Source organism: Xiphophorus hellerii, chromosome 18, assembly GCF_003331165.1.
Source record: "Xiphophorus hellerii strain 12219 chromosome 18, Xiphophorus_hellerii-4.1, whole genome shotgun sequence".
NCBI lineage: Eukaryota > Metazoa > Chordata > Actinopteri > Cyprinodontiformes > Poeciliidae > Xiphophorus > Xiphophorus hellerii.
Window position 1 is genome coordinate 28,207,663 of NC_045689.1, and position 21,721 is coordinate 28,229,383.

The 21,721-nt window shown below is 41.4% G+C and overlaps 1 protein-coding gene across 4 annotated transcripts in view; it reads right to left on the bottom strand.

Annotated features, from left to right (window-relative positions):
• Nucleotides 1–688: 688 nt before the first annotated feature.
• Nucleotides 689–21,721, bottom strand: part of lrfn1 (leucine rich repeat and fibronectin type III domain containing 1) — a 198,203-nt gene continuing 177,170 nt past the window's right edge. For all 4 annotated transcript variants that reach the window (XM_032545402.1, XM_032545400.1, XM_032545398.1 and 1 more), the window contains 2 exons: nt 5,986–7,381; nt 689–2,630 (listed from right to left, as the gene is read on the bottom strand). In XM_032545402.1, coding sequence (XP_032401293.1) covers nt 1,739–2,630; nt 5,986–7,361 — 2,268 coding nt within the window. In that variant the 5' untranslated portion in view covers nt 7,362–7,381 and the 3' untranslated portion in view covers nt 689–1,738. The remainder of the gene's footprint in view (nt 2,631–5,985; nt 7,382–21,721) is intronic.

Consider the following 21,721-nt stretch of genomic DNA (forward strand, 5'->3'; position numbering starts at 1 on the left):
AATTTGGCCCGCGGGCCAGAGTTTGACACCTATGGTCTAAACCTCTGCCCGAATAGTTAACATATTGAAAGCTTTAATAAGTTATGGTCAAAACTGAAACATAAGCTTCTATACTGGATTTATTCACTTGACTCTGGACCTTATACGTCAATGCAGAGAGGATGTTATCACTTGCTGTTATGTTCCCACATTTGCCGACAGTATGATCGTTTAACCCTGCTCATTTGCAGTACTCAGTACTAAAACATAAGAACTAAAACTACAGCTTTCCCCATAAACCAGACCTTTCTGTCCAGGGTGGTGCGCGTAGCTTCCGCTGTTTATGATTCACACTAATAAATTCCCAAGGAAAGCGCCTAATTAGAGACAATGGAAAGCTTTGTCTCCCCCTTGTGGCGAACATTTGCTCATACGCAGTTGTGTAACAACAGCTGGCTTCATTTGGATTCAGCACCACGTCCAGTTGGCTTGTCCCTCGCAGTCACACATCCCACTCCACTCTATTGGCGCTGTGACGCTTTCACTTAAAGCCTCCAAAATAGCACCGAAGAATCAAATATTTATCATTTTTGATTCGCGTGTCCCTCTCTCGCTCGCTGCAGTGGACACTGGAGCAGCACAAGGCATAAAATAATCCAACCACAACGAAAAAAAACAAAAACAGAACAAAGAAAACAAGCACTACTGATACAGTTAACCCACACAAAAAATTTAATACCCTTCATGAGGGGATAAATGGTTCAAACTTGGACATACTAAATATTGAGAGGTGTGATGACAGGTTTTTAATGTAAAAACTTGCAGCCAACACCCAAATGCTCTGTAAAAAGTCACGTGACGTATGACTTATTTACTTTACATAGTTAGTACACATACACCAATGTTTTAATATACTTATATATGTCTTTTTTTGTTCGTTTGTTTGTTGTCTTTTATCTAGACCAGCCAGATACAGTACCGATGAATATACAGTCACGTCTGGAATAATACCTATTCAACATCGCACAGTCTGACCGTCCATGGCAGATTCTCACATCAACCCCTTTTTATCCACTAACATTAGAAATGAGCATTCGAAAAAAAAAAGAAAACTCATTTTTTTTGTTATTAATATTGTATAGACTGGTGTTGATACTTGTCCTTGTATCTCGTGTCTTCTGTGCAAAAGTTTTTTTTTTTTCCTTATCAAAAAAAAAACCATAAACATGATTGACATAACAGGGTACCTGGCTGTTCACTTTACAAGTTACTGCTTAATGAAGTTTTTTTTTTTAATGATTATTATTAATTTTTTTTAACAATTAAACAGTCACATCCAAATGCCCCCCCGAGTTGGTGTGCCACAGAAAACGGTGAGAAACCGAAAAGCCAAAAATCAACACTTCCCACCGCCGTCAAGAGTGGGAGGTTTGTGACTACAGTGAGCAGCATCCTCCATTCATACATTGAAAAGAATAAGGCACCGCTGCAAAAACAACAGAAAAACAAAACAAAAAAAAAAACAAAGAAGAAGAGTCATGGCCCAAATAAACCTCTCTGGGAGCACGATGGGGGGGAAGCAGGATGACAGGATACTGTTCTCCTCCAGCAACTCACAGGAAGTCAGCATGAGTACATAAATGTGCTTGTTTTTAATCATCGTTGTGCTGTATGGCATGTAGACGTTTCGTGTTTTTACATGTTACGTTTGTGCCTTTTTTAAACGTTTCTTTGTTTTTTTTTTGCTACACTGCTTTCCTCAAACCGTGCTCTCAAGCATCCACTCAGTGCTGCTGAATGTAACTCTCCTGTTGGCGAGCGGCGATGACTCCGTGTTGAGCTGGTTGGTGGACCTGTGCCACCTCGTCCTCGCTCTGCGCGGGTAACTGTGACTCTGAAATATGGAGTAATCCCCGCCATCGAAAGAGAATCTGTGCCTAGTTCGTGCCAGCTCGTTGGGGAGTAACCCCACGCTGGCCAGGGCGCTTTTCTTGTCCTTAAGCCTGGGAGCCTCCTTAGTGCCGGCATTGGGGCCTATGAGGCAGAGGGACATGGTGGAGCCGGTCAGGCTGCTGTCCGTCTGCGTGTCCTCAGATGGCGGCCCGGAGCGCTGAGCATCCAGGCTGCTCCTTCTCTTCATCTTGTCCGCGTTTGGGGGCAGCTCCACTTCGAGGACCGCAGTCGCGGCCGCCAGGTCCTCCTTCTTCTCGCTGTCCACCCTCAACACCAGAGCCATGCACTCTTTGGGCGCCGGCGCGTCGCCCTCGTCGGACGGCTGCTTGGACGCCGAGCGCTGCAGCCGATGCTGGCTGCCGTTGGTTTGCGAGTGCATGGCGAAGCTGGCCTTGGCCTTGGCATCCACGGGGCTGCCGTAGGCCTTGTAGCGGATCATCAGGATGATGATGAACACCAGCACGGAAGCGACGATGATGCCGCCGATAATGATGATCATGGTGCCTCCCAGGAACTGGCTGTGCATGAAGCGGCACTGGCTGACCTCGTTGGCCGTGTGGAACTGCACGCAGCCGACCACGCGCGTGGCCGTCAGCGACGTGATGCCGTCGTCGTACACGGCCAGCACGCAGAGGTCGTACTCCCGTCCCGCAGCCAGGTCGTTGATGAGGAAGTTTTTGCTGGTGGACGGGATCATTCTGCGGAGGAAGAGAGAAACGGTGCAGTGGTTATGATGTAAAGGCCTTATAAAAATGGAAGCACGACAGCCACGCATTCTGATTTGCATACAGTGATAGAAATCACTAAGAAGTACATTTAATATTCAGCCCCTCCAAGTCTTCTGGGGTGAACCTCTACCTGCTGAACCGTTCTTACTGTCTTGGCAAAATAGTTCAACCCAAGCCAAATCTAGCAATTTTCAAGTCTAGAGAAGAGTTCGTTTTAGGTCAGGACTTGGACTGGGCCATTCAAGCCCATGATAAGCTTTGCTCCATCCCAGCCTCCAACAACATCTCTTCAAGACTTGCCATGTATTTAGCCAACGTTCAGGTCAAAAATAATTGATCAATTCCAAAGAAAAAGTAAATAATGTCCCGTATAATCCCATGTCCAATCAACCTACCACACGATGCGGAAACCCTCATGCTTCACCACAGGAACGGTATTTTCAGGATTATCTGAAGTTAGTACTCTGCCACACAGTGTTTTGTGCAAAGGTCAAAATATTCTTTTTTTTTTTGTCTCATATGACCAGAGAAAGCTTTTTTGTAGATGGAAACTTCTAATCACTTTTGTTTGACTACGACTTTTTTTCTTTCCCCCCTTCCATTAAGGCCAGATTTGTGGCGTTCAAGACTAACAGGACCGCCAGAGTGACCACGGGCATCTGGTTTGGTAGGACTGAAGTGCTACGTTAGATGCTGAAATCCGGTGACATTGTTCAGTAACCCTACATTAAACCTTTCCACATCTTCATCCCTGATCTGTCCGCTGTGTTGTTTGAGCTCTATGAAAACTTTGAGGCATTTCCTTTAGGGGTATCAGAGTAATGCCGACTTCCCTTCCACCTAACCATAATTTGCAACAAAATCCCAACAGAACATACTGAAACCTGTGGTCGTTATGGGACAAAATGTGAAAAAGTTCAAGGGTTATGAATACTTTGGCAAGACATTGTACGAAAAAATAACTTATGCTCTTTAAGGCTTGTTTATAAAATGAAAGCAAAGGTGTTAAAAGTATAAAAACGCTTTATTGTCTCCCTACAACAGCTGCAGGCTGCAGGACAAGTGATGAGTGCTGGGAAGAGGGTGTTTTGTTGTGTGATTACCTAAGGTCAAGTGCAAGATTACGCTAAATACGCAGGAGAAAGGCATTGTCTTCGGGTCAACGTTGCCGTTAATATAATTAGAAGCCTGTTCCTTTTCCCTAACGGCGGACTTTGATGGTTATCATTTTGTGGGCAATAATGTACCACCTAAAGACAAAATAACACTCAGCTCCACGCTGAAACTGAATGAGAAAATTATACAAGAGAGCTCCTCATTATACCTGATAAAAGATTAAAAAAAAAAAAAAAAAAGAGGGCGCGAATGAAAGCATGTAAACCACTATTATTAGTTTGCTCTGCCAAAATGAAATCCTGAAATACAGTAAATTTGTGTCACAGAATTCAAAAGGAACACATGAAGCTTAATCAAAAGACTTTCTGTTGGTACTTTCAGCCCCGTGTTTAAGGGAGAGAGATATTTCTACTCCCGCATAAGCCTTTGTAAGCTGACACTAAAAGCTATTCAATTTTCAGTTTTATCCTATCTACTATGAAATTCAACTCTACATACCTTTTTTTTTTTTTTTTTTTTTTTACTGTGACTAAACATTAGCATTGCACTCACAGTTAGATTGCAGAGAGAAATTATGATTCTGTATTAACATGGCGTTGTTCCTCAAAGTCGTTTTAATCCTATAATTTAGTCGCAGCTAATTGCAAACACTTGGGTCTGAATTTTAAGCGCCTGTGTTGTACTTCGGTAATTACATTGCCTAGCAAAAGTATTCCTACCCATTGAACCTCATCAACAGTTTGTCATGTTACAACTACATACATAGGTGGATTTTTTATTTTATTTCGGGAATTACATATGATAGATCAACGATAAGTTGAGCACCGCAATGAAGTGGAAGGAAAATGTTCCAAGTTGTTTTTTTTTACAAATAAAAACAGGGGGGGGGTGGGGGGGGGGGTGGGGGGGGGGGGGGGGGGGACATGTTGTGCATATATATTTAGTCTTCTTTACTCTTTACTCTTTACTTCTTTACTGAATAAAATTAAATGCAGCAAGATACCTATAGAAGTCACCTTATTGGTAGATAGAGCTAAACTAATAAATGAATAGAGTTAAAACCAATAAAACATCTAGATTCTGAAATGTGATGGGGGCAACATCATTAACCTTTTTATTAAGGTTAAAAAAAAAAAGACTCGAGACTGAGGAACATATTTTCAGATGAAAATATGTCAGAATGTGGAAACAGACTTTTATCAATTTTCCATATTTTCACAAATCAAGCAATTTAGAAAGCTGTATTTAGAAGCATACATCAAAAACTGTACAGCTGTTGTTGCACCGAAAAGTTATTCTGCGAGGTATTTGGCTTCCGATACTGGTGCATGCAATATTTCTATTTGTTAAAAAAAAAAAAAAAAGTCTAAGCTTGAACGTGACAAAGAAAAACATTTACTATTGCACTTTATCTTGGGTGTTTGGGCAGCTTATATGCTTTTCATATCCAACTCAGAAAGCAAAAATATTAAAGGTTTAAGCTTTAATTTGTAACCTTTTGGGCATTAGAGAGAGAATAATACCAAAGGGGGAAAAAAAAGCAATTTGTCAACCTAAAGCTTATTAATTCTCTCAAGGCCAGTCTGTTCTTTCATTGTTTTAACTTGTTACTGTAATGTGATAGTTCTGTTTTCAATTTGCAATAAGCAAATGATGTGAATCCTCTACAACAAACCTCAGCTTTACAGAGTTTTTCTAATTTATTTCTGTGCTGCAGCCAATTATTTCCAATCCTTTCTAATGATACAGTTACATGGAGTGAAATACTTATTGTGCTATTGTTGCTGTCATATTACATTCTAATGATGCTGATTAAGACCATTTTGCTCTTTGGGGTAGTTGGACTTGCAATGCAATATAAGCGTTTTACTCAGTTTTGGCGCCAATGTGGGGAATACACTGAATCAATTTGATGCCACTTGAGTTTTTTTCTTTTTACTGTGGTTGCTCTCCAAGAGTTTTGGACTTGTGCTCTTCTTACTTCGTTAATGGGAAGTTAGTTCGTTAGGGACCGCTGCCATGCATGTTTTAGGTGTTTCTGCAGCACTATATGGCGTGCGGAGGAGGTCAATCATTTGAATCAGGTTTTCTGGAACAGAGGAATCTAAAATACGCAGGGCGGTAGTCCCCGAGGACCAGAATTGAGAAACACTGGTCTACTGGAACACACTTTTCTCTCGCTGTTCATCCCGCCTCCACCCTGGCTTACCTGTACACCAAAGTGTCATCCGCAGTGCTGTTGTACTGAATCTGGTACATCCTGATCCCAGGGATGTGGCGTTCAGACGGCCAGCGGATCACGGCGGAGGACGAGGTCAGCTCCGTGACCAGGACCCTCTTGTCCTGCTTGTCGTAGCCTTTTGTGTCATTGCCAGCTTTGGAGGAAGTGGTGATGTCGGAGAGGCCGGGGTCCTCGCGCATGTGGCCGGTGTTGTTCACGAACAAAGGTAAGGGAATCATGCTGATCTCCACAGCGGCCGTGGCGATGCCGGCAGCATTGGACGCCACGCAGTTGAACGACCCGCTGTCCTTCAGCGTGGTGATGAGAATGTCAAGGGTGCCGTTGTCATACAGGATGGTGCGCGAGTTGTTGTGCACCAGCTTGCCGTCCGGTGACCTCCAGTGAATGTCTGGATCTGGGTCCCCGATGGCTTTGCACTTTAAAGTCACACCCTGGCCCTCCATCACATAAGGCTTAGAGGAGTAGTGCTTGGTGATCAGCGGGGGCTCGCAGATGAACTCCTCCTCCTGTATCGACCAGAAATATTTGTCCATGAGGTGTTCCGGCGAGGCGCAGGTCTCCAGGTCGTCCTCCCGCGTCAGCCGGCGCAGCCACAGCAGCTCACAGTTGCAGTGGAGGGGATTCCCGTCAAAGCTCACCGCCAGTGTGGACGAGCTGAAGCCCTTGGCATCTGACAGAACCTGGGAGTGCTGGAACAGGCTGTCCGGCGGAAGCTTCTGCAGCCGGTTAGAAGTCATGTCCAGGCGGACCAGCTTAGTGAGCAAAGTGAAAGTCCCCGCTTCTATGTGGTCGATAAGGTTATGGTCCAAGGTGAGCGTGTTGATGTTAGTCATTCTGGCTATGGCCTCCCAGGGAAGGCTGCGCAGATTGTTGTTGGACAGATCCAAGTCCTCGATGGTGACGACAAACTCGTCGAAGGAGGTCGAGGCCACCTGGTGGATCTGGTTGTTCCCGAGGATGAGGTGCCGCAAATTGACGAGGCCTTTGAAGTGATCGCTCTTTATGACGCTGAGCCGATTCCCGTCCATGTGGAGCGCCCGGAGCGAGCGCAGGCCCAGGAAGGCGTGGGGCACGATCTGGCTGATGGTGTTGCGGGATAAGGTGAGGTGGACCAGGCTGGTCATGTTGAGGAAGTCCTTCTTACGGATAATGGTGATGAAGTTGTCGGTGAGCCGCAGCTCCACGGTCTTGCGGTCGATTGTGGGGGGCACGAACAGCAAGCCGGTCTTTGCGCAGAGCAGAGTCAGAGTGGGCGAGAGATGCTGGCAGATGCAGCGGCCGGGGCAGCTGTAGCCTTTCACCAGAGCTGCACACAGCAGCACGCACAGAACCAGCCGGTCCATTGGTGATTATTTTCCAGGCACTGTGTGAGAGGCAGAGAGAGGAGAAGAAGAAGAAAAAAAAGAGAGACGGTGAGTTAAAAAATAAAAAGATCTCTGAATTAATAAATAGCATCATAGCCTTTTATGAGAGCCTGCTGCAAACATCCAGAGTCTGACCAAGATTGCTGAGACTGCCAGGGAACCATCAATCACAAAATGAAATAGAGCTTTGCTGAAATAATGGCACCTGAGATGATGAAAGGCTGTGCCTGCACAGTAAGAAGCCTCTGCAAGCCTTTTTAATGGAAATAACAGAATGTTTTTGCTTTTTTTTTGGTTTGTTTTTTTGGAGCTGCATCACCACCATATAATATAGCAGCTTGAGTGATCACAGCGCCTATAACAGGCAACCATACCATCATCTGACAAAGTGTATTTGTTTTTCCCCAGACTGCGTTTTACATCGGGGTGGAGGAATTAAAGCAGGAAAAAGGGCGCTTGTCAGACAGGGCTGGAGGATTTCTATAACCTTTTCACATTCCGCCGCCGGTGCTGCGAAAAATTAGACAGCAACCTGTCATGTAAATCAGAACAACAAAAAGCAAAGGTGAAAACAAAGTGAACAGGGGTTGATTCGAATCCATCTCTTGAAGGACTTTCTAGATGATTCTCGGGTTTTTAGGAATGTTCTGATTCTCTGATTCCCCCTTCATCGATCTCAGCCTGTGAAAGAACTCGCCTCTGGTGACCGGGGTTAAGGAGTGATCCTTGGTTGCAGGAGCAGATGCCATTTTGCCAGTCGTGTTAGTCTCTTTGGCATCAACCTCAACTGCAAATGCCTTAAGCTTCATTGCTGATGTGAGAGCTCGTTAATGCTGATTAGGTAGAGAGATGCCAACTTACTTTGCCTGTCTAGGTGTGCAGCCTGACACATGGGCTTCTGCAGCCTGCCACTCCCTCTGATCTCATAAGGTGATTTTTTTGTCCCCCCCACCTCCTCCTCCAGGTCTGGAGTTCCAATCCGAAGCCATGTTCAGTATAATTATTCTAATTGACCGAGGAGGATTTTCTGTGCCTCTTTCGGGATTTGTGACACTATGTGCCGTAATTTTACAGCGCTTTTATTCATCACAGACGTGGAAAAATTACATTTGCTAAACAGTAGTCAGACCGGATGGAGCTCTTTAATGACCAACGCTTTGTTTTGGTTAGACGTGACACAAACCATGAAGACATACCAAAGAACCTCACGCCACATTATATGTTTTTCTAAAATTGTGCAACTCTTCTATGGTCCCTTCATGGTATTGTCAACTTGGTGTTGGTGTTGTGTTCAAGGATCATCTTTGTTAGGTCATACTGCTGCTCAAAAGGTATGTTTGGAGTGGATCAGTGAGAAAGAATGAGTGTTATGCCAACGATTGTTACCAAAGGACCCTGACCACTGGTCCTGGTCATTAACCCAACGGTTAGGAAACCACTGATCTACAGAGGTTGACCTTAAGAGGAATGCTCCAAGATGGGAAAGCGTCATGAGAGAAAACTGAATTTTGTCCTTTTGGCTAAAGGTAATTGTAGAAAGTATTGATAGCAAAGTTGTCAAAGATTGTGGCCATTAGTGATTTTGTTTTTTAAAAAAAAAAAGTTATTTCATTCATTGAAAGTTTTTCCTCCCTGAATAAATGTACGCAAATGAAAGGGATGATTTTTCAAAGATTTTCACAGCTTCACCCAATGACTGTTGGAGATTGGCATCAGCCCCCCTGCGTCCCCGCAAGGATAAGTAGGTGAGGACGGACTGTATGCTACTGCATAAAATCAAAATGTATTACTTTTACATCCCTTTACCAGAAGTGCTATCAATTATGTCCAGCATACTGAAGGAGTCAAGGCAATAGTAATGAATGCACAGATTGTCAGTAGCTCTGAATATGATTTGAATTCTTGCTGTGTGACTCATGCGGCATTTTAAATGTCACATATCAAATTTCATTAAAAAGTTGGCGTCGGCCAGTTTTCCTTCCCTCTTTCATGTGTTGTCTCTATTAAGAAAAAAAAAAACAATCCGATGATGCAGTGAGACAAATAAGACTGCAAGTACTTTGCTGTCATTTGACTCTCACCTAAATTGAATTCACGAGACGCTGCTGCACTCACACACACATTCACACGCGCACCCATGCTACAACACACTGCAGACTGGATGGCCACTCACAGACAGACAACAGGGCATCTTGTTAGCCACAAAATACTGCCACCCAATCAGAGCTCTCATTAAAATCTGGACTCCTATGATATCATTATCTAAGGCCGGCGGAACAGCTTGAAGCGCAGGTTCAGGCCGGTGGGAGAGTTTTATCAAAGGCTGCTGATCAAATTTACTCAATGCTGGCAGCACTGGCTCGACTTCATCCCACATTTCTCTTGACCATTAGTGTTGAGAGAGGAACTGGAGGCAGACCTCTTCTTGGTTTTATGTGTGTGCACTTTTCTCTCACCTTACTCTGACTCATTGAGATGTAACTTTCTTCAACTAGACCAACATGCAACTGGATATATATACACACACGCACACATGCACGCCCACAGTCGTTTTCTGAAATCAGATACAAATATTGTGAGATTAAGCCTCGTGCAAGTGAAACACACTATTGGAATTGGATGATTTATGAGCCACCCCCTTTAGAATAAATTTATTTGCAACGCTTTTTACCGCTGGCAGCAAAGTGTGACAGAGTGAGCGAGACTTGGGGGAGTATACCTTATCCTTTCTGTGCATTAGGTTCCCTTCAGAAGAGCTGGTTAAGCTGTGTTAAACTTCGACACATTAGTGACCTTGCTCGATCGCGTTAGTATTCCGATGCTAACTAGGACACGAGGCTCATGGTTTCTCACAGGACCATCTGTGCCTGAGCACTTTCTGCCACACCATCAAGGATACTCCACTGAGCTCTCCGCGTCTCTGGGAGAGGGGGGGGGGGGGGAAACTTTGTTGCCACAGCAACTCTCGTTCAAAATGTAGGTCTTTGAATTGCAATAAGATGAAGACGAGCTGCTCAAAATGCGAAACTCCAGCCCTAATGGGTTCAAAGCAGGCTTGAAGTTGACGTGAATAGATGTATAAATGGCCAAATGAGTTAGATGAAAAGGGCAGCTCCACCTCACGTTCCGTTTATTGCTTGATATTAGTGCCGGTCACTAAATCCAATAACTGGAAAACAGGCAAAATGAACCAGAGTTGAGGTTAATTCTTTGTGGCCAGCCACCTGGGGGGGACAAAATCTTACGAATAAATTACATTCAGACACAATTTCAAGTTTGTGTCTGCGTTGTTTGTTTTCAGGAGCTGCAGTGCATTCAGATGGATTGATAGTTTATCATGCTGTGACTACTGTTTCATTGGGAATTTATGTGCTAAACTACACTGAGCAGAGCACAATTGGGAATTGGAAGGAAAACATTCATCCAAAGAAAGTGTCTGCCAGAGAAAAATAACCCTACGCCGGGGGTGGCCAACTTCGTTCCTCAGTTTCCAGTCTTGGAAGTTTCAGATGTTTCTCGTCTCCAACTCAAATCAAACCAAAACTACAAGCAGTTATCTGCGGGTTCCAAGATGACCCAGTAAGTCCGCCCCTCGCATCCTGGTCTGTGATACATGTCTGAAATAGTCACATGCTGGTTAATTTGTATGAAGAGAAAATTATCTAATATTTATGACAGTAGTTTGGCTGTTTGCCCGCACATGCGCCAACGTGGATTCCCAACTTTGGAGAGAATATCAAATCTTTACAAATTGAAATGCGAATACAAATAAGCATTTTTTGGGGAGCCACTTAGACTCAAGGGGACTTTGGTTTTATCACATAAAACTCTAATGATACTTTGAGGTTGGGGTTTGTGACAAAAATCAAGTGGTGTCAATACTTTTGCAAAGCCCTGCAAGTCAAGAAAATTATTAATGCTAAAAATGTAAATGAAAAACAACAACAACAAAAAGCACACTTAGTTTAAAAGGAAATTGCCTTTACAGCTTCAGAAAATACAGTCCACTGTTAGGGCAGTGGTCAAGTCCTTAAGATTTCTCAAACAGCAGCTGGGTGCAGAGACCGTAGCTGGGTGGCTTTTGTCTCTCAGCACCCTTTGGGCTCTGCAAAGACACATGACCTCGCTGATATAATTGATGTTTGCTTCACGGGCTCCCGGTAATGTTCTGGGCAGTCGTAATTACTCGCTGCTGGGGCTTCCTGGCTCGGGCCGTGCACAACCCGAGCCAGGTTTGTTCTGTTTCCAGTGCGGATGCTTTTGTTGTCACGCCTCTGCGCAATTAAAAACAACACACATCGCGACATGGCTCGGCCTCCCTAAGTTTCCTGAGGAAGTACAGTCATTTTTAACAATTTATATAGTGACACATGCCAAACACCCACAAGCATACAGAGCAGTGAAACAAACTGCTACAGACTGTGTCACAACAAAAAGGCTCCTTGTACAATTAGCTAATGTGTAAAACCTGCAAAAAAAAAAAAAAAATCTATAAAAATAACTTACTGTTTTGTCTGAATCTAGCTAGTCATCAGGAAAACGTAAACGAGCAATTTTATCCAAACGAATTTTATGTTGCATTTACACTTTTTCTTGCCTTGTCATGTTTCTTGGTGTATCTCTAAATAAATGTTTTATGTTGATGAAAACATGAAGAAAATAAGGGGTATTATGTGAAATATTAACCCATGTTAGGCAAATGAATCATGTGTGTTGCTATGGCGCTTCTTTGTTATATTAGGTGTGTATTAAGATTTGTGTCTGGACTTTAACACATTAATTTTGATGAATTAATGACATAGATTTTAACACATCAATTATTTTTTGTTAAACACACGAGGTTTCTGGCCGGAGCAGTAGTATTGGCGCGTTTCTGGTAGTCCCTTAGAGCGCACAAGCAACATCCGCAAATAACAGCGATGGACGACAAAGCCGCCTCTCTTGGCCCACTGTGGGTTCAAATTGCCCTTCAAAAAAATCTTGAAAATCAGAATGGAAATTATTGATCTAATTTTAATTAATCATGTAATTAATTGCTTACTTGCAAATTACCTGTGGCTGTAGTTTTGGTAAAATGTGGTTGTGAAAGAAACAAAACAAATATTTGTACTTTCTTTCCACCCCTAAATTATGTACCACTGTTGGTCTGTTACATAAAGTGTCGATGAAATGCCTTGAATTTTTAAGATGAAACTTATTAAGAAATATTTTAAAAGAGGTTCAGAGGTGTGAATACTTTTGCTGGACTTCTTTTTTGCTATTTACTAAAAATTGACAGAGTGGAAGATGAACTGCAGGGTGACGAGGCATCGCTCAGATCCTGCTGCAAGTCTTTGCTGGAACCCATTTTCTGTCTTATTTTCAATACCCAAGTTCATTTTTAGCAGATGAAGTTTAGAGGACAAATATTTCCTCTTTTGTAAGTTTTCAAGGTTTCTCCATGTTTAAGTATGCACGGATTGAAAATCCAAAGTAAAAACTAAAAAAAGAAAAGACCTTCAGAAAACCAGGTGAACTCTTGCCCAAGACCGCTTTTAAAAATATTACAACAAAGTCTACAGAAGGAAATTAGGGATATTTCTTTTGCACTGTATTAACCGCTGATAAGTCTGAAATAGCTATAGCTTCAGGGCCTTTCTCCAGCAGGGCTCATTATGCTCTGATTAGCCTGCAGTGGCTAAGTTGGCAAACCTCAGGAAGTCTTTATTAAAATGTGTCTCCTGATATTGTAAAGTAAAGAGGGGGAAACAAGTCAGGCAGAATAAGAACAGAGGAGAAGTCTCATTCCTTCTGGTCATCAAAACCTTATACAACCTTCTAAGTGAAAAAAAAGATCAACCATGCTTCAGAACTCTTTTATAATAATATAACATATGGTTTTCCAAGGGTGAAGAAGATCTCTTTGACCGTAGTCATCTTGCTAGAGTTAACGCCCCATGATTAACACGAATAACCGCGTTATTCAAATTTTAAAGGCTTTTTCCATCTGATAGTCTGGTAGACTCGGTTGCTACCTTTGCTACACTTTCAACTGGGGTGGTTTGCTTTCACACTACACTGTGTCAAACGAAGGTATGGCGCTAATGGAAACAACATGAAAACATCTTAAGAGGACAACTTCCTTCTTCACGAAATGTAGATGGAGTGGCGTCAAATTTTAGTGGCTGTACGATTTCTCTCTCGTCTCTGGCGAAAGACCACAATCTACTTCTAGCTAGCGCTAGACTAAAGCATTTGTCTTGGTCGTGTTTACCCAGAATGCCCTGCGCTACGGTTCGCTTCCTGCTTTTTGGAGTGGTCTCCGGTCCGCTCGACGTTCCCACATGCATTCGAACTGTAGCAGAGTTCACTTCAACCAAACCGAGACCGAGGTTTTTAGGCGAATCACGGTTATCACGGTTCGATTTTTTTTTTTTGGTCCGCATCGGAGTTCGATTGCGCTTTCACGAAGAGAATTTTTAGACAAACGAATCAGATTTTGATTAAAGCGGAGTAAACAGGACTGGTGCGAACGCACCCTCTGACGCTTCTCAAAATATTTCAGAAATGGATGCTATCCAGAGCAAGATAAAAAGTCTTCCAAACTTCATCTATTGTAAAAGTTGACAAGCTTGGGTGGTGAACGTGATTATTTGTTTTGTTTTTTTAAACCTACTATACAACACCTATACATTGACCATCTGCTTGTATAAATTTCAAGCAAGTTTTACAAAAGTTACATCTCCATATACTTATTTAGCCTATAATGTGCCTCTGGTTTAGTAAATGAATCTCAGTGTAGAGCAGATGGGAGCTAAGCAGGTCTACCTATGGACAGTGGTGAGTCATAACTCTTTCTGCATTATAGGTTTGCTTTCGGGGGTGGAAAAACAAACGCATATAAAATATCTTCATTTAAATACTGGAGGGAGAATGAGAAAACTAGGAGCTTTGTGAAGATGATGCTCACTCTGATGACGGCTCCACAGGGAAACTAATTAAGAATCATACATCTTTTGTTTTGCCCCTTCCACCCTGCCTTTTAAAGATAAGTAATTACTAATGCACTACTTTGACAGTTTGGCCCAGATACGTTTTTTTCCCTTTACCGTGTGGATAATTAAATGTATTGAAAACTGACTGAAGAATGTGGCATCTATCCCCACGAACCCGAGACAAAAAAATATCAGTTGATGACTGGAGATGATTGTTTTCGGTGAAGCGTTGACCTGTTGGTACTGATTTCAGCCGATTCTGGTTCCTCTTTAGAAACTGTAATATCAGAAGAGAAAAAGAACAGCATTGAGAATAGGTTTAGCCTTTCTCCTTCCTGTCCAGAGTAGTTATTAATCATTTAAAGAGCAGAGGCAACATCACTTCACGTGTGTTAGAGGGCTTTCAGGTGAAAACTGAAAGCCCTCTCATTCTTTAGTCTCGTATATTATATCGTATATCGTATATTAGCCTTAGCAGGACTAGCAAGCTTAGCATGGCTAGCATTAGTGGTGTCGCAGTCTTTGTGTGTATACTCCAGAAATTGTGGAGCAGGGTTGTACCACATGTGGCCCAGTGGACATTTCCGACCTCCGGACACAAATGTCCAGAGGTCGGAAACGATGCAAATTTAAGAATTTGTATCGTTTAAAAATGATACAAATTTGGCCCCCAGGTGTTTCAGTCATCTCTGAATCCATTGTCCACACCCACTGATACATGTTGTGTCATGGGGTGATAATCTCCAGTAGCCATTGTGCGCCACCAGTGCTGCCAACCCTTCAGCCATTATACACTAGAAAATGTTGGCGACATTTAGAGATAAAATACAAAGTATTTCATCTCTACATAGCCACGTTTTTAGCAATTTTCTTGCGTGGACCACATCTATCCAGTGACTTTTGCTCAAAAACAGACTTTGGTGCATAGCTACTTTTTATTAACTTATTAGGATTGGCTAGATACAGCAAAGAAAAAGGAACCTAAATTTTGTTATCATTGAGAAACAACATTTTTTTTCCTTTTCTTTTCAATCAAGACCCAAAAGTTGGATAGCTTTCTTTACATAAGAAAAACCTCCAAAAAATTTAATTACATTTCGGATCCATAATAGTTTACAACACATGCCTTTCCTAAAAAAAACAAAAGGCATGAAAAAAAGGCAAAAAAATGACTGCTTGTTTGCTTAATTAAGGTATTGCAGAGTTCGTTTATTGTTATGTAGGTTAAAAAATATCATTATAAAAGTGTGTGTGTGTATATCATATTTTAAAAATTATTAATATTGACTTGTGAGTCCTTTTGACTTGAAGATTTTGTCCCACGTGACAAAAACTGGTTTAGATTCTTTCCCTAACTCTCTTGATCTCTCACAGCCTGAATTAACCCAAAAAAGAAAGAGAGAAAAAATACAGAACCAGAACCCAATCTGGAAATAATGACTTGCTGTACCAGGGCCGAGTCAAGCCCTGAGTCATGTAATAAATTAAAATTTAATCGAATTATGTCAGTAATAGCTTATTCCAATCATGAAATTACTATCACTGAGATTAGTGCAAACCCACATCTCACAAAGTCCCCGGCCTCACAAAGCTTCATGTGAGTCACAGACCAAGCTTCGGCATGCGTTTCATTCTGTCCAGGCCTTACCGTGGACACATCTTTATTAACTGGGAATGCAGTCATCTTTGCTCCAAGCCATACTGAATATGTATTATAAAGGAAACTCTCTTCTGAGCCCCAAAAGTCTTGGAAAAAAACCACATAAGGCATGCAGAGGGCGGTTATAAAAGTTTAAAGGTACAGTCGATTAAGGCAGCCGTCCAAATTTTGTGGAATAGCAACTAAAGTTGGTGTTAAAGATTCTGTCTGCAGAAGAAAAAAAAAAAAAGAGGTTCTGTCTGGGTCAATGTTTTTGGAAAGCAAAAAGATTATGTTAGCGGCACAGCTAACTCCCAACATATCTTAATTTATAGTAGGAAAGGAGAGCAGAAAAAGTCCAAACTGGGCTTTTTCTGCACGTTTAGAATAAAAGTGCAGTATATAAGTTCACATACACTACTCATCTTCCATGGATGACACGCTAATCTCAAAGCAGGCAATCTATTCTGTAAATACGCCCTCAAACACATTCATACATCTTTTATAGTTTGTAGAAAAGCACCACTGAGTGAGACACAGACAAACCAAATGCTTTTTTCACTCAGCTGGATGTCTGACCACTTTTCTATGCAGAATTGGTAGCATGCTGCCATCACCTTCATTGACAGCTGGGCCGATGTTTTTAGGTTCGAGAGCCTCACCTGGACCCTTCCATTCTTCTTCTTATTGTGGTCAAACGGCTCAATCTTTCTTTTTCCGCCTGACCGTAAAGGTTTTCCGCAGAAGACAGTCGGCTCGTCAAAACTTCAGCAGCGCTTCTCTCTTGATAGGCAGCCTCTCTTCCCATTTTAATGTGAAACTGACCTCGCCGTGGACGGCAGCACTCATGTCTCAGCTGTTGCCGATTTCTATCATCCGTGGTGCAAAATCTCAAAGAGATGTTTGACCCAATATCAGTGTCAAAATCCATTGTAAATTAAAACTTGTGTGCCAAACTAGTCTCCTTTTCTTTTCTAAAAAAAAGTCACACTAAATTGACCAAAAAAGTAACTCTAATGTATAAATATGTTGTGATAAATCAAGTTATCAGAAGCAGAATCTGAACTAAATGTCTGTTTTTTAAGGCAATCAGCTGCACCCAGGAATGTGCCTCTTTTTTATTTTTTTTTTAAATTTTATTTGTTTATTTAATTCATTTAGTTTAAAATGAACGTGTGCCATGCTAACAAAAACAAATGTTTTGACCAGAAAGGAGCAGTCTGTAGAAAAAAAGTCTTGTATAGTTTACCGGTTCTCTCAAAATAGTAATAGTAAAATATAGACGCATCTTTAAACACAAAACAGGCAATGTTTATGTAGAGAAATAATAATAATGAAGAAATATAATTTTTTTACTTTGCAATGAATCAATATACTTCACAATACCTTGAGATAATATGATATTCTATTATTTTCTTAAAAGTAAAAATCCAACTTCACCAGTAAACCAAGAACTTAGCATTAGGTAATGAATTCTTATGGGTCTAATAGACCCACAAGTGTCTTAATTACTCTCTTGATCTCTACCTCTGAACACATCTATCACATTTGTATCAATTTAAGAAAAAAAACAACTAGAAAATGCATTTGTATCTACGAAAATGCTAATTTTCACCAAGGCAGCATGTTTTTACACAGAGCACACATACGCCGGTACGTTAAAAGACACACTGCCCACGCATATACACCCTAGAAAACAGCGCATGCATGCACAAGCACACACGCGCACCGCCACACGCGCACACAACAACAAAGTGAGTTGTCAAGAGGACAGAACAGAGATGGGGGAATAAATTAATGCTACACGTGCCTCTTTTAGCTGTGCTTTCAAACTGGTGCTGGAGGATAGCTGCTGTATCTTTAAAAAAAAACAAAACAACCTGTTCCTACTGGTTCACGTATCGTCACAACGGGGATTCGTTAGATTATAAAAGCAGGAATAATCTGGAAACATTAAGCTGCTGGAGTAAAAACGCCTAAAAATAAGAGGAACCCAGCAGGAATCAAACAGGAAGTGAAAGTTGCTGTCTCTATTTATCACTTTGTAGCTGCTTTCTGCCGCCGCAGCCTTCCAAATGGGTAGCATCCAGAGTTACAGATCCGGGAAGACGTGCACCTGGAGGCATCGCTGCTCGTCTTTGAAACTCTTGAAGAATAATAAAAAAAAAAACAGGAGTTCAGGTGTCAATCTTTATCGTAGCGTTCACTGGGAGAAGGAGAGCATGCTTCTTCACCCCTTCGGCTGCAAGCTTGTGGTGCGAGTTCATGTTAAGATGTTTTGAAAATGTAATTAGGGTACGCAAACTAAAAAGACAGAATAAACGCCACGCCAAACAGGCATTTACCAACCCATGAATTCAAGTGGAACAAAGATTTTAAAAAGTGCGCCATCGCAAGTTAAAACATAGTATGTCTTAGTGGATCTTATTGTGATAACATGATCATTTTGAGGGTTTCTTTATCAGCCTTGCTGAGGTTTTTTCTTTTTTAGGCGTTTAAGTTTTTGGTCCTAAAAATTCTAATGTAGCAGAAGAGTTAAAAGGCAGCAACATTTCAACCAACTACGTTTTCATTCTCCTGAATTAAATTTGTCTTTTTCCGACACCACTAATTATCTTGGATTTAATCGACCCCAAAAAGGTAATGAAGGTGTTTCTCTAGAATGCTTTGACTTTGAATAGATCACTAGTGAATAAATGCTTTGCTCTGCAGGCACAAAAAAATACAAATATAGAGACAGTTTTCTCCTTCTGATTGAGGGAGAGTGAAGCAGTGATAAGTAAATAGACTTCTAAAAACTACTTCATTGTTTTTGCTTAAAATTGTGCAAAATTTAGAGGAGTTTGTAACATCATCCATGTTTCTGTCTTGACTTTTTATTAGCTTCAGTAAACCGATTGGTATTGTCCACCCTGACCCACATTTTCTTAAATTATGAACATGTTCTCTCTTCAGTGTACCATGCTATTTACGCAGTGGTTTAGGTATTTGTTTTGTGCCCTTGTCCAGACTGATACCTTCGTAGAATGAAATCCTTCAAATTCTTTGCAAAGTTCTGCAAACAAAGTACGCAAATCTCAAGGAAATCATACACGAAAGGCTGAACTTTATATTTAGTAAATATGTGTGCCAGAGAAAATCTGTGCTACAAAATTTGTTAAAGAGTTTTTGAGTTTTTGTTTCGCTCTCACATCTTCTCACCCCAAACCAGGCGAATGTAACGTCAAACGTGGAACAAGTGTTGAAGTTATTAATCACGACCTAATTTTTTTCACATCACACAGAAAATTGAGACTTTAACAAGTGTTCACACGTACTTTCAGAAAAATATTTACCTGTTAGCAGCTGCTTCACTATAAAGCTAAAATGACATTGTTGCATATTCTCACCTTCCTAAAACAATCCCCCAAATCATTTTCTGCCAGACGTTATTTTTGCCAATAAATCGCCACCTCTGTGTCGCCAAAAAAGTAATTTCATTCAAAAATAAAATCACTTTTGGCAAAAAACGACATTGGCCATTATTTTAGGAGTGTATGTAGAAACGTAAATCTGAAGTGACTCTCTGACAAACAGTGTTGTCCGTCATCTATAACTAATGAAAAACTCATCTGCCTATAGCCGTTCGGCTGCAAGAGCGTTTTCTTGACAACTTTGCCACTCAGGAAGCTGTAAATGCCAATTAGAGCGGGCTGGCAGAGCACAGCTAGGTGCCCTTGTGTGACTCCTGTCAGAGAGCAGGCATAATTATTGACAGGCAGAGTTCATCGGTGTCAGTTCGCTCTCCCACCAGCGGACGCCTGAACCCAGGCTGCGGGCCCCGGGAATTTCTGGTCACATCTCATCACGGTGGGGTAGGGGGTGTTTCAGCAAACAGGAGGAGGATTTGCATGTTATAATTATTTCTGCATGCCAACAGTCTTCTCAATTAGATCCCACAAAGCACTGCGGCTGCATAAACTTTAATTGTGAAAGTCTCCTTGAATGAGGGAAGAGGGGAAAAAAAAAAAGGTCTCGATGGCATTGTGAGCTGTACTTCCACATGCTGCCTGTTGATAGGGTCTCCAGGTTATAGATTTGTATTATATACGTATAAAATACTGCAGTATCATTTTATGTGTCACCTACAGAGGCCTCCGCACTTAGTGGTGCCTTAGCTGAGGATGCAAAGGCGGTTCTCTTGTGAACGGTTCTGTTCCTTTCTGTCGGCCTCCAACCAATTAGAATGAAAACAAAAAGAGATTTTTGTGTGGGATAAAATGCAGAGCAGTCCTGCACCAAGCATGCAAACTGGCTTCCCTATTCTCAGCAGCAAGTAGGGTACGCCTACTGAACATATGCGGATGGCAACTCTTCAATGACAAAATGTATAAATGCAGCAGGAAAATTGTTCAGTGCAAATCTAATAGATTAGTTATATAGAGTATATACTGTATATATACTGTATATATATAAATATATATATATTTTTAATCTGGTGTTTACATATTCATCTTTCAAATGGCACACAGTGCAACATCCCATATGGGAAAAAAATTCATTGTGCATTTATAAAATCTCTGAAAATAAACTGGAAATATAATCAAAACGTTTTTTTAAACATCCAACCTTTGAATAAATACCTTTACTCATCCATCAAAAAAAAAATAAAAAATTGGACGCGCCGTGGTGGCGTAGGGCGTAGCGCGACCCGTATTTGGAGGACTTGAGTCCTCGACGCGGCCGTCGCGAGTTCGACTCCCGGACCCGACGACATTTGCCGCATGCCTTCCCCCATCTCCTTCCCTGTTTCCTGTCAGCCTACTTTCGTAAAAGGGACACTAGAGCCCACAAAAGACCCCCTGGAGGGGTACAAAAAAAAAAAAAATTAATTACCAGTGGCACAATCATTCCAACACATAACAATTCCTGTACGCTAAATGCTAAAAAAGCTTTTTGTCTAAGTTTTAAGTTTCTAGAAGACTCTAACTAGTCAACCATGATTTTGTTTCTGTGAGATTTAAATGTGACACTAATTGATGTCGATCCTCTCCAAAATGAGAGGAAACCAAAAGAACAGGCCATTTCAGTAAGGCAAATATGTTTCAGGAGCAACTGTTACAAGAAATGAACTATTCGCCCTGACTTACATTTGCAGTTCAAACCAACTGCAAATGTAACAGACTAGGATGTAAATTTATCTACAGGTCAAATTGGGAAGGGTATTTTTTTTTCAACTGCCATGGAAACAAATAAGCTTAAAGCAAATTTTTTAAAAGAAAAAAAAAAGAATTAAAAAAGAAGCAGCAACATCAAATCTCTGAAAATAAACTGGGAGGTCTGATAGACCGATATTTAAGAGAGGAACTGCATGTTAGTTGCTAAATGATAAGTAAAATTGGATTACATAGCTGTAATTAGTGCCAGTTTCACCTATTACACTTTCATTAAATGTTTACTTGAACAGAGAACGCCATGACTAAACGAGATGAAAACGCAAAAATTTTGTACATGTAGAAATTCATGTTATATTCAGGTTTCAGCAAGTCAAATTGAAGACTTTTTAAGACCTTAAAAAAAAAAAATCAAACTTCAAACTATAAATATAGGGGATGGTGCGAGGAACTCGCTGCATTACAATCAAACATAGCTCAAACTCTGGACCCAGCTTTGTGTTTCTCAGACTACATATGGCTCTCTACAGCTTTAACCCCCATAGCGCTACATTTAAAACGTTTTTTAGCACC